The sequence below is a fragment of the Oncorhynchus nerka genome, linkage group LG2 (genome assembly GCF_034236695.1).
Source record: "Oncorhynchus nerka isolate Pitt River linkage group LG2, Oner_Uvic_2.0, whole genome shotgun sequence".
NCBI classification, from domain to species: Eukaryota; Metazoa; Chordata; class Actinopteri; order Salmoniformes; family Salmonidae; genus Oncorhynchus; species Oncorhynchus nerka.
Window position 1 is genome coordinate 33836859 of NC_088397.1, and position 12684 is coordinate 33849542.

The following is a 12684-nucleotide window of genomic DNA, read 5'->3' on the forward strand; positions in this document are numbered from 1 at the left end:
GGCCTACTTTGAAGTGAACATTTATTTGAGAAGGTTTCGAGGAAAACCTTTCTGTCTACCCACAAGACGGTAATCATGAGCATCGCTAACTGGTTACACATCATGATAGACAGACGTGCGCAACACGCAGGCGCAATGTTGCTGGAAATTAATTGGTAGATATTATGTTACGTTTGGCCTTTTAAGCCAAATGTGGCTAACCGTTGGTAGTAGTGTCATCGTGGCTTTGATTGGATATTAACCAGGATTTTGCAGTGTCTGATTTTTGTGAGATTTGTTTATGACAGTTTGCGGTTGTAACAGTATAACTTTAGACCGTCCCCTCACCCATACCCGGGCACGAACCAGGGACCCTCTGCACACATCGGGGCGGCAGGGTAGCCTAGTGGTTAGAGCGTTGGACTAGTAACCGGAAGGTTGCAAGTTCAAACCCCCGAGCTGACAAGGTACAAATCTGTCGTTCTGCCCCTGAACAGGCAGTTAACCTCTTGCCTCTACTTGGGACGCTTGCGTCCCAACTAGAGCTCTGGAAATGCGCTACGCTAAATGCTAATAGTATTAGTTAAAACTCAAAAGTTCATTAAAATACACATGCAGGGTATCAAATTAAAGCTACACTCGTTGTGAATCCAGGCAACAAGTCAGATTTTTAAAATGCTTTTCGGCGACAGCATGAGAAGCTATTATCTGATAGCATGCACCAATACACTACAACAGAAAAGCACAGCAGGGGACGTAAACAAAATAATTAGCATTTCGGCGTTACACAAACCGCACAATAAAATAGAAAACAGTCATTACCTTTCACCATCTTCTTTGTTGGCACTCCTAGATGTCCCATAAACACTATTGGGTCTTTATTTCGATTAAATCAGGCCATATAAAGCCAAGATATCGTTATATGTAGACTGTGTGATAAACGAAAAAAACAGCGATTTCACAACGTAACGTCATTTTTTAAAATTCAAAAAGTAGACGATAAACTTTCACAAAACACTTCGAAATACGTTTGTAATGCTAGTTTAGGTATTAGTAAACGTTAATAAGCGATAAAAATCATCCGTAGGCGATGTAAATATCATTAGCTGTCGTCTTGGAAAAAATTTCAGGAGAGAGCTCTTCCGGAATGATCTGGGCGGAGACCGGAGGTAAGCGGTGCCCCTGTTTCGGTTCAACCAAGAATCAAAGATGATTCAATTCACAAGACTCTAGACAACATGGGGATGCTGTGGGAGTTGAATGCTCGGTCTTATCTAATTCGGCTCACTGTTAACAATTGCTGGAAGTGGCGCAAGGATATTTATTTCCATTTTCTGTGATCAGGTTTTCCTGCGCTTTCCGATGTAACGCACGTTATGTAATAGCCACAGTCGTAATTTAACCAGTTTTAAAAACGTCTGAGGGTTTCCTATCCACACATTCTAACCATATGAACGTACTATATTCCTGGCATGAGTAGCAGGGCGCTGAAATGTTGCGCGATTTTTAACAAAATGTTCAAAAAAGTAGAGGGTCGACTGAAGAACCCACTGTTCCCAGGCCGTCATTGAAAATAAGATTTTTTTCTTAACTGACTTGCCTGGTTAAATAAAGGTAAAATAAAAAAATAAAATAAAATCAACAATAGTCACCCACGAAGCATCGTTACCCATCGCTCCACAAAAGCCGCGGCCCTTGTAGACCAAGGGGAACTACTACTTCAAGGTCTCAGCGCAAATGACGTCACCGATTGAAACGCGCGTACCACCGCTAACTACGCTTGAAGTTTCGCATCCGTTACACTGTGGAGCATGTGAAAAAATGTATGTACTTTCGGATGATAATTAAATGTTTGGAAGCCCACTGATACCTGATATAATAATGATATGTCAAAATCAGTGGCCTCCACAATGATAATACATCATTTGGGCTAGGGCAACTGTCTCAGTGCCAATGAGGAAATAAGATTGTTCTTCTTTCTTCACTATACGCCCATAAAAAGAGAAGTTATCAGTTTATTCCCCTTACATTTTGACATTGTGCACATTTAGCAGGCACTCTTATCTAGTGTTACTTAAAGCTGTTGTTACAATTGGAACACACCACATGACAATGTGATGGCATTTTATCTTCTTATCACTCTGGGATTTCGATTCATTTCAGGTTTGTGTTTTCAGGCCTTAACTTACTGTAGCCTAGATACAGTAATATCATTGCTGCAGTGTCACTGTTTAACTTTGGATTCCTTTGTAACTTGTGATTCCTTTGTGGCAAGCTAAATCAATCAGACAAAGCACTTGACAGTATTTGACCCAGGTCTGACTCTAGTATTTGAGTGTTATTTCATCTCACTGGTCTCTTGCATCTGAAGAGTGTCTTTCTGTCTCAGTCTAATTCTGGTAATCAACTGAGTGTTTGTTTCTTTCATTCTATAGCGGAGTCACTTCTGCCTCAACCACGAAACGTTGAGGTGGTCTCTTACAACATGGATGCCATAGTTAAGTGGGACGCTCCCCTTACTTCACTGAAAAACCTTACCTACACAGCTGAATACAGGTGAGACGCACACGCACACACACAATAAAAAGTATTGCTCATTCTGGATGCAGTTTTCCTCCCCCCGCAGTGTCTCAGAGGCATTTAGACTGGTACATCCATTCCTGGACTATACTGGACGAGATCTTATTACCAGACCAAACCGAAGAACAAAATACTCACATATATAGATGTAGGATCTTAATTTGATTTTCCTTTATAAAAATGATCAACTGCTCAAAAATTCCATTCATTTTAATGGACATAATAATTCACGTTTTATTTTGCTGCGGGATTATTTTCCTGCTGTAGGAGACTGGCTCCAGTTAAGATCATACATTTTTATGACACACAAATACTTCTGGTTTAAGTGTTTTGTCTTTGACATCATACTTAGAGGTTGTTCACACTTACTAGCATTTTTAGCAAAAATATCCTCAGCTACACATATTGTGAGAGCAAAATTGCACGATTATGTAATAATACTGTAATTGCATCAAATGGTTGTTTTATGCAACAGAATAGGGCAGGGATTCTTAAACTTGTTCAGCCTGGGACCCAAATTAGAAATGTTGCGTCCCTGGGACAAGCTTAGGAAAATATGCAACTATATGTAAATATCAGTACATTTAATTGCACTTATGCTTAAAACAAATGCAATATGGACAAAAACAAATAACAATTAAATTACATTTTCATATAAATGTATATTCATGTTAATTTTCCCCCATTAAAAACACTCTTAGATATCTGTCTAGGTTGGAACTGTTGCAGTTAAAATACAATAAATCATTTTCATTCTGAACTGGAATAAACTGATTGATCACATCACACAGATGAGTAACAGAATGCACACGCATGCTTTTTGATAGGGCAACCCTAACCCTACAGATGCTAAATTATCAGGCCTACTGTACATCTTACTGTAGAAATGATTGTTGAAAGAAAATCAAGGTTGGAAGTGTTGCTGTTTGAAATACAGTACATTCTTTTATTCTGAACTGATTGATCACATCACACAGATGTAGATCAGAAAACTCACACACACACAGTCCTAATGAGAGGTGTGTGGCTGGTTGAAGTTTTCAAAAAAGCATGTCTATATTCTGGACTCAGTTTTTTACAGTGCAACACTGAGGTCAAACTCAGCAATGAGACCGTTTCTGTATCTGTTTTTTAAGTATGTCAGAGTTGAGTATGTGGTGCCAAACTGGATCAGAACTTCTACTGCTTTCTCAGTCAGGCAGGAGGCCGCTTCCTGCTGTAGATGAGCAACCCAGAACTGTGTTTGCCTCAAAAAGCATCTTACTTCAATCAGTTTATTCCAGTTTAGAATACTAATTATTACTTGTATTTTAACAGCAACATTCCAACCTAGACTAGTTTTCAACAATCATTTCTACAGTAAGATGTACAGTAGGCTTGATCATTTTTCATATTGGACACTGTGCTATCTAACCTCCAAACAAGCTTCAATGCCATACAACACTCCTTCCGTGGCCTCCAACTGCTCTTAAACGCTAGTAAAACCAAATGCATGCTTTTCAACCGATCGCTGCCTGCACCCGCATGCCCGACTAGCATCACCACACTGGATGGTTCCGACCTTGAATATGTGGACACCTATAAGTACCTAGGTGTCTGGCTAGACTGCAAACTCTCCTTCCAGACCCATATCAAACATCTCCAATCGAAAATCAAATCAAGAGTCGGCTTTCTATTCCGCAACAAAGCCTCCTTCACTCACGCTGCCAAGCTTACCCTAGTAAAACTGACTATCCTACCGATCCTCGACTTCGGCGATGTCATCTACAAAATTGCTTCCAACACTCTACTCAGCAAACTGGATGCAGTTTATCACAGTGCCATCCGTTTTGTCACTAAAGCACCTTATACTACCCACCACTGCGACTTGTATGCTCTAGTCGGCTGGCCCTCGCTACATATTCGTCGCCAGACCCATTGGCTCCAGGTCATCTACAAGGCCATGCTAGGTAAAGCTCCGCCTTATCTCAGTTCACTGGTCACGATGGCAACACCCATCCGTAGCACGCGCTCCAGCAGGTGTATCTCACTGATCATCCCTAAAGCCAACACCTCATTCGGCCGCCTTTCGTTCCAGTACTCTGCTGCCTGTGACTGGAACGAATTGCAAAAATCGCTGAAGTTGGAGACTTTTATCTCCCTCACCAACTTCAAACATCTGCTATCTGAGAAGCTAACCGATCGCTGCAGCTGTACATAATCTATTGGTAAACAGCCCACCCATTTTCACCTACCTCGTCCCCACAGTTTTTATTTATTTACTTTTCTGCTCTTTTGCACACCAATATCTCTACCTGTACATGATCATCTGATCATTTATCACTCCAGTGTTAATCTGCAATATTGTAATTATTCGCCTACCTCCTCATGCCTTTTGCACACATTGTATATAGACTCCCCCTTTTTTTCTACTGTGTTATTGACTTGTTAATTGTTTACTCCATGTGTAACTCTGTGTTGTCTGTTCACACTGCTATGCTTTATCTTGGCCAGGTCGCAGTTGCAAATGAGAACTTGTTCTCAACTAGCCTACCTGGTTAAATAAAGGTAAAATAAAAATATTCATCTGTACTGTTACTAAGGGTTGCACCATCAGTAACTAGCTAGCTTTCTTTCCTTTGGCTAATGTTAGCTATTAGTTGTGTACCTTACAAGGCCACGGGAATGTTTGAAAGAGAAACTCACATCTACTACTATTAGAGTTAGTACTCCGTTATTTCTGCTTATCGCCTGTTATAAAATGACAACAATGCCTTGCTAGCTGACTTACTTTTCCACTGTCAAAGCACTGCTTCCTGAAGCATGATGCCCTGTTCTGAATGAACTCCCTGGGTTTATCATCATGCTGTATGTTTGGTCAGGAAGTGTCATTTTATTCATTTGTTGGTTTTGAGAGACTCAATAGTAACATTAAGCACTTCCCCGCACAAAACACATTGTGGGCGCTTCTCGTTATTTCTCAAAGTTTGTATGAAAGAGAGAGAAACTCATCCCTGTATTTGTATTTCATGACAATTGAGCTCAGTCAGAACTTGTGGCTAGCATGAGTCCATTTGATGATGGCGGTGAGTGATGGTGAGTGGGAATGACAAGTCAGTGGCTGACAGGGCATCATCTGCTGCTGAACGAATAATAATAGCATAGCAATGTTTTGCAGTTCTGTGGGGTTTGTCGGCGTCTGGCATTCAAAGTTATTGTGCATTAATGCCACCTACTGTACTGGACCGCCCCTGCCTCCTACCTGTCCTAAATTAAACATGTCCCAATAGAAGTATAAAGAGAACGTTGAGAATTGCTGGATGCAATTGCACCCTTCCCCTGAGATCCAGGCAAGAAGCAACTCTGAGGGATTCATCAATGTTTTCAATTGCAATTTGCTTTTGATTTCCATGATATTGATACAATGAAGCCTGTTTTGTTCTAGTGTAACTTTAATATGGTAGATAGTGTAAGCCTAAGAGCTCCTATCTAGCTTTGGTTCACCGAAACCTCAGCATTCAGCTACAGCGTTTACGTAAGGATACAGAAATTACTTTGTTAAGCTAGGGAGATAACATTACCTAGCTGTGTAGCCTATATACAGTCGAAGTCGGAAGTTTACATACACCTTAGCCAAATACATTTATACTGAAATGTATGTGAAATGTCAGAATAATAGTTGAGAGAATGATTTATTTCAGCTTTTATTTCTTTCAACACATTCCCAGTGGGTCAGAAGTTTACATACACTCAATTAGTAGTTGGTAGCTTTGCTTTTAAATTGTTTAACTTGGGTCAAACATTTTGGGTATCCTTACACATTCTTCCCACAATAAGTTGGGTGAATTTTGGCCCATTCCTCCTGACAGAGCTGGTGTAACTGAGTCAGGTTTGTAGGACTCCTTGCTCACACACGCTTTTTCAGGTCTGCCCACACATTTTCTGACAGCTTGAAGACAGGGCTTGTGATGACCACTCCAATGCCTTGACTTTGTTGTCCTTAAGCCATTTTGCCACAACTTTGGAAGTATGCTTGGGGTCATTGTCCATTTGAAAACCCATTTGCAACCAAGCTTTAACTTCCTGACTGATGTCTTGAGCTGTTGCTTCAATATATCCACATTATTTTCCATACTCATGATGCCATCTATTTTGTGAAGTGTACCAGTCCCTCCTGCAGCAAAGCACCCCCACAACATGATGCTGGTATCCTCATGCTTTATGGTTGGGATGGTGTTCTTCAGCTTGCAAGCCTGCCCCTTTTACCTCCAAACATAACAATGGTCATTATGGCCAAACAGTTCTATTTTTGTTTCATCTGACCAGAGGACAATTCTCCAAAAAGTACGATCTTTGTTCCCATGTGCAGTTGCAAACCGTAGTCTGGCTTTTTTATCGTGGTTTTGGAGCAGTGGCTTCTTCCTTGCTGAGCGGCCTTTCAGATTATGTCGATAAAGGACTGTTTTACTGTGAATATAGATACTTTTGTAATAGTTTCCTCCTGCATCTTCACAAGGTCCTTTGCTGTTGTTCTGGGATTGATTTGCACTTTTCGCACCAAAGTACGTTCATCTCTAGGAGACAGAACCCGTCTCCTTACTGAGTGGTATGACGGCTGCGTGGTCCCATGGTGTTTATACTTGCGTACTATTGTTTGTAGAGAATAACATGGTACCTTCATGCATTTTGAAATTGCTCCCAAGGATGAACCAGACTTGTGGAGGTCTATAATTTTTTTCAGAGGTCTTGGCTGATATTTTTTTAATTTTCCCATGATGTCAAGCGAAGAGCCACTGAGTTTGAAGGTTGGCCTTGAAATACATCCACAGGTACACCTCCAATTGACTCAAATGATGTCAATTAGCCTATCAGAAGCCTCTAAAGACATTACATAATTTTATGAAACGTTCCAAGCTGTTTAAAGGCACAGTCAACTTAGTGTATGTAAACTTCTGACTCACTGGAATTGTGATTCGATGAATGATAAGTGATTTAATCTCTCTGTAAACATTTGTTGGAAAAATACTGGTCATGCACAAAGTAAATATCCTAACCGACTTGCCAAAACTTTAGTTTGTTAACAGGAAATTTGTGGAGTAGTTGAAAAACGAATTTTAATGACTCCAACCTAAGTGTATGTAAACTTACGACTTCAACTGTGAATAACAAAGTTATAATACTTCACTGTACATTTATATTAATATGTTTATTAACAATTCGTTAACGTTACTTGATCATGAATCATGTTGTTAGTTAGCAGGAGTAAGCTGCTAACTTTCATTGTCTCCACATGCTTGTGGATTGTTGCATTATTCAAGAGTGTAATATGGCGTGGTTGAATTATTCAACATTGTTAAATAGTTTGTGCTCCCTGGCTAGTGGCTACTGTGATATTTATGGTCAATTTGAGCTGTGGACAAATAATTGATAAGTAGAAATCTCTTTCGCCATATCTATCGTACAGGGAATAGGGCCATGCACTTCATTGACATTTAACATTTACATTTAAGTCATTTAGCAGACGCTCTTATCCAGAGCGACTTACAAATTGGTGCTTTCACCTTATGACATCCAGTGGAACAGCCACTTTACAATAGTGCATCTAGGTCTTTTAAGGGGGGAGGGGGAGAAGGATTACTTTATCCTATCCTAGGTATTCCTTAAAGAGGTGGGGTTTCAGGTGTCTCCGGAAGGTGGTGATTGACTCCGCTGTCCTGGCGTCGTGAGGGAGTTTGTTCCACCATTGGGGGCCAGAGCAGCGAACAGTTTTGACTGGGCTGAGCGGGAACTGTACTTCCTCAGTGGTAGGGAGGCGAGCAGGCCAGAGGTGGATGAACACAGTGCCCTTGTTTGGGTGTAGGGCCTGATCAGAGCCTGGAGGTACTGAGGTGCCGTTCCCCTCACAGCTCCGTAGGCAAGCACCATGGTCTTGTAGCGGATGCGAGCTTCAACTGGAAGCCAGTGGAGAGAGCGGAGGAGCGGGGTGACGTGAGAGAACTTGGGAAGGTTGAACACCAGACGGGCTGCGGCATTCTGGATGAGTTGTAGGGTTTAATGGCACAGGCAGGGAGCCCAGCCAACAGCGAGTTGCAGTAATCCAGACGGGAGATGACAAGTGCCTGGATTAGGACCTGCGCCGCTTCCTGTGTGAGGCAGGGTCGTACTCTGCGGATGTTGTAGAGCATGAACCTACAGGAACGGGCCACCGCCTTGATGTTATTTGAGAACGACAGGGTGTTGTCCAGGATCACGCCAAGGTTCTTAGCGCTCTGGGACGAGGACACAATGGAGTTGTCAACCGTGATGGCGAGATCATGGAACGGGCAGTCCTTCCCCGGGAGGAAGAGCAGCTCCGTCTTGCCGAGGTTCAGCTTGAGGTGATGATCCGTCATCCACACTGATATGTCTGCCAGACATGCAGATGCGATTCGCCACCTGGTCGTCAGAAGGGGGAAAGGAGAAGATTAATTGTGTGTCGTCTGCATAGCAATGATAGGAGAGACCATGTGAGGTTATGACAGAGCCAAGTGACTTGGAGTATAGCGAGAATAGGAGAGGGCCTAGAACAGAGCCCTGGGGGACACCAGTGGTGAGAGCACGTGGTGAGGAGACGGATTCTCGCCACGCCACCTGGTAGGAGCGACCTGTCAGGTAGGACGCAATCCAAGCGTGGGCCGCGCCGGAGATGCCCAACTCGGAGAGGGTGGAGAGGAGGATCTGATGGTTCACAGTATCGAAGGCAGCCGATAGGTCTAGAAGGATGAGAGCAGAGGAGAGAGAGTTAGCTTTGGCAGTGCGGAGCGCCTCCGTGATACAGAGAAGAGCAGTCTCAGTTGAATGACTAGTCTTGAAACCTGACTGATTTGGATCAAGAAGGTCATTCTGAGAGAGATAGCGGGAGAGCTGGCCAAGGACGGCACGTTCAAGAGTTTTGGAGAGAAAAGAAAGAAGGGATACTGGTCTGTAGTTGTTGACATCGGAGGGATCGAGTGTAGGTTTTTTTCAGAAGGGGTGCAACTCTCGCTCTCTTGAAGACGGGAGGGACGTAGCCAGCGGTCAGGGATGAGTTGATGAGCGAGGTGAGGTAAGGGAGAAGGTCACCGGAGATGGTCTGGAGAAGAGAGGAGGGGATAGGGTCAAGCGGGCAGGTTGTTGGGCGGCCGGCCGTCACAAGACGCGAGATGTCATCTGGAGAGAGAGGGGAGAAAGAGGTCAGAGCACAGGGTAGGGCAGTGTGAGCAGAACCAGCGGTGTCGTTTGACTTAGCAAACGAGGATCGGATGTCGTCGACCTTCTTTTCAAAATGGTTGACGGTCATCTGCAGAGAGGGGAGGAGGGGGGAGGGGGAGGAGGATTCAAGAGGGAGGAGAAGGTGGCAAAGAGCTTCCTAGGGTTAGAGGCAGATGCTTGGAATTTAGAGTGGTAGAAAGTGGCTTTAGCAGCAGAGACAGAGGAGGAAAATGTAGAGAGGAGGGAGTGAAAGGATGCCAGGTCCGCAGGGAGGCGAGTTTTCCTCCATTTCCGCTCGGCTGCCCGGAGCCCTGTTCTGTGAGCTCGCAATGAGTCGTCGAGCCACGGAGCGGGGAGGGGAGGACCGAGCCGGCCTGGAGGATAGGGGACATAGAGAGTCAAAGGATGCAGAAAGGGAGGAGAGGAGGGTTGAGGAGGCAGAATCAGGAGATAGGTTGGAGAAGGTTTGAGCAGAGGGAAGAGATGATAGGATGGAAGAGGAGAGAGAAGGGGGAGAGAGAGCGAAGGTTGGGACGGCGCGATACCATCCGAGTAGGGGCAGTGTGGGAAGTGTTGGATGAGAGCGAGAGGGAAAAGGATACAAGGTAGTGGTCGGAGACTTGGAGGGAGTTGCAATGAGGTTAGTGGAGGAACAGCATCTAGTAAAGATGAGGTCGAGCGTATTGCCTGCCTTGTGAGTAGGGGGGGAAGGTGAGAGGGTGAGGTCAAAAGAGGAGAGGAGTGGAAAGAAGGAGGCAGAGAGGAATGAGTCAAAGGTAGACGTGGGGAGGTTAAAGTCGCCCAGAACTGTGAGAGGTGAGCCGTCCTCAGGAAAGGAGCTTATCAAGGCATCAAGCTCATTGATGAACTCTCCGAGGGAACCTGGAGGGCGATAAATGATAAGGATGTTAAGCTTGAAAGGGCTGGTAACTGTGACAGCATGGAATTCAAAGGAGGCGATAGACAGATGGGTAAGGGGAGAAAGAGAGAATGACCACTTGGGAGAGATGAGGATCCCGGTGCCACCACCCCGCTGACCAGAAGCTCTCGGGGTGTGCGAGAGCATGTTGAAATTTTGCCATAGTGTGAGTGTATCAGTACCATTATGTCTGTGGTTATACAGATGTAGGATCTTAATTTGATCACTCTACTCGTCAGTGTATTCAAGGTTTAAAATGCCAGACTTGATTGCCCTAACAACCCCTATAAGAAAATAATAATAGTTATCCACTTAATAATTCAAATGTCCTGTTGCTGCAGGATTATTTTCCTGCTTTAGCAAACTGGCTCGAATGAAGATTCTAAATCTGCATGAGGAACTTCACTGAGAGGGGAAGTTGTGAACAATGATAGGGCATTGATATGACCATACATACAGTATAGGAACTAAAAAAGTTCCATCTTTTCTGGAAGAGAACAAGACGCACACACCTGCCAATTTTCGATTTTTATGAAACAGATAACATAACAACAGGTAACATAACACTGAGAAATTAAGAGAATGAAGAGGATTTCCTGTCGAATGAATCAATTGCATCAGAGCTATTGAGTTTGTAGCTACTTTTTTGACATTCATTAACAAGTGTTATGTTATTCTGGAATACCTTGCCAAATCAGCTGTGTGTTTTCTCCTCTCTTCTTAATAGTAAAGCAACATAAAGACACTGTTATTACACATCGATGCCACAAAAAAATGCAATTAAAATGTTAACCTCTTGTTATTGTCTGATACTCAGAATGCCTTCAACTACCTTCTTCTACACCGTATGTAAAGCCACCAAAGAGCACAGGTGTGACTTCGGTAAACTTCCCAGTTGCCATGGAAATTATCAATTCAGAGTGAGGATAGAGTTAGAGGGAAATAACTCCAGTTGGGCGGAAACCCCAAACTTCTCTCTTAAGAAAGGAAGTGAGTACCAACATGCACTTTGGTTACATTGTTCATTGTAGCTCTCTCATTCTTGACATCCTATCTTTAACTTCCTGTATTGTGTCTCCTCAGCCGTAATTGGTCCTCCAAACGTAACCTTGGTCACCAAGGGAGGAGCTATAGGAGCTGTGCAGGTGAACATTCAGAATCCGGTGCTAAAGATCTCATCACTGAAAGAAGCCTACAGCAAAGTGGAATACAATATCAGATACTGGAAGAAGACTGACAAGAAGAATGTAAGAGAAACATATGACAGTCAAACACACACACAAACACACACACATATACTATTTACATTAAGTGTACAAAATACCTTCCTACTATCACACCCCCCTTTGCCCTCAGAACAGCCTGCATTCGTCAGGAAATGGACTCTACAAGGTGTCGAAAGTGTTCCACAGGGATGCTGGCTCATGTTGACTCCAATGCTTCCCACAGTTGTGTCAAGTTGGTTGGATGTCCTTTGGGCGGTGGAACATTCTTGATACACACAGGAAACTGTTGAGCATGAAAAACCCAGTAGCGTTGCAGTTCTTGACACTCAAACCGGTGTACCTGGCACCTAGAACCATACCCTGTTCAAGCTCTGAACGCACACATACACAATCCATGTCTTAATTGTCTCAAAGTTTAAAACTACCTTTTCACCTTTCATTCAGAAGCTACAGAGCATTCGGAAAGTATTCAGACACCTTGACTTTTTCCAAATTTTGTTAACGTTACAGACTTATTCTAAAATTGATTAAAACGTTTATTGTCAATCTACACACAACCCCATAAAGACAACGCAAAACAGGTTTTTAGGAATGAAAAATGCAAATATCGCATTTCCATAAGTATTTTGACCCTTGTCTCAGTACTTTGTTGAAGCACCTTTGGCAGAAATTACTGCCTTGAGTCTTCTTGGGTATGACGCTACAAGCTTGGCACACTTGTATTTGGGGAGTCTCTCCCATTCTTCTCTACAGATCCTCTCAAGCTCTGTC

The 12684-nt window shown here is 43.2% G+C and overlaps 1 protein-coding gene across 1 annotated transcript in view; it reads left to right on the plus strand.

Annotated features, from left to right (window-relative positions):
• The first annotated feature begins 1997 nt into the window (after positions 1 to 1997).
• Positions 1998 to 12684, plus strand: part of LOC115145207 (interleukin-10 receptor subunit beta-like) — a 28154-nt gene continuing 17467 nt past the window's right edge. Inside the window, exons 1-4 of the mRNA XM_029686586.2 lie at positions 1998 to 2142; positions 2415 to 2535; positions 11505 to 11677; positions 11771 to 11934. Coding sequence (XP_029542446.1) covers positions 2097 to 2142; positions 2415 to 2535; positions 11505 to 11677; positions 11771 to 11934 — 504 coding nt within the window. The 5' untranslated portion in view covers positions 1998 to 2096. The remainder of the gene's footprint in view (positions 2143 to 2414; positions 2536 to 11504; positions 11678 to 11770; positions 11935 to 12684) is intronic.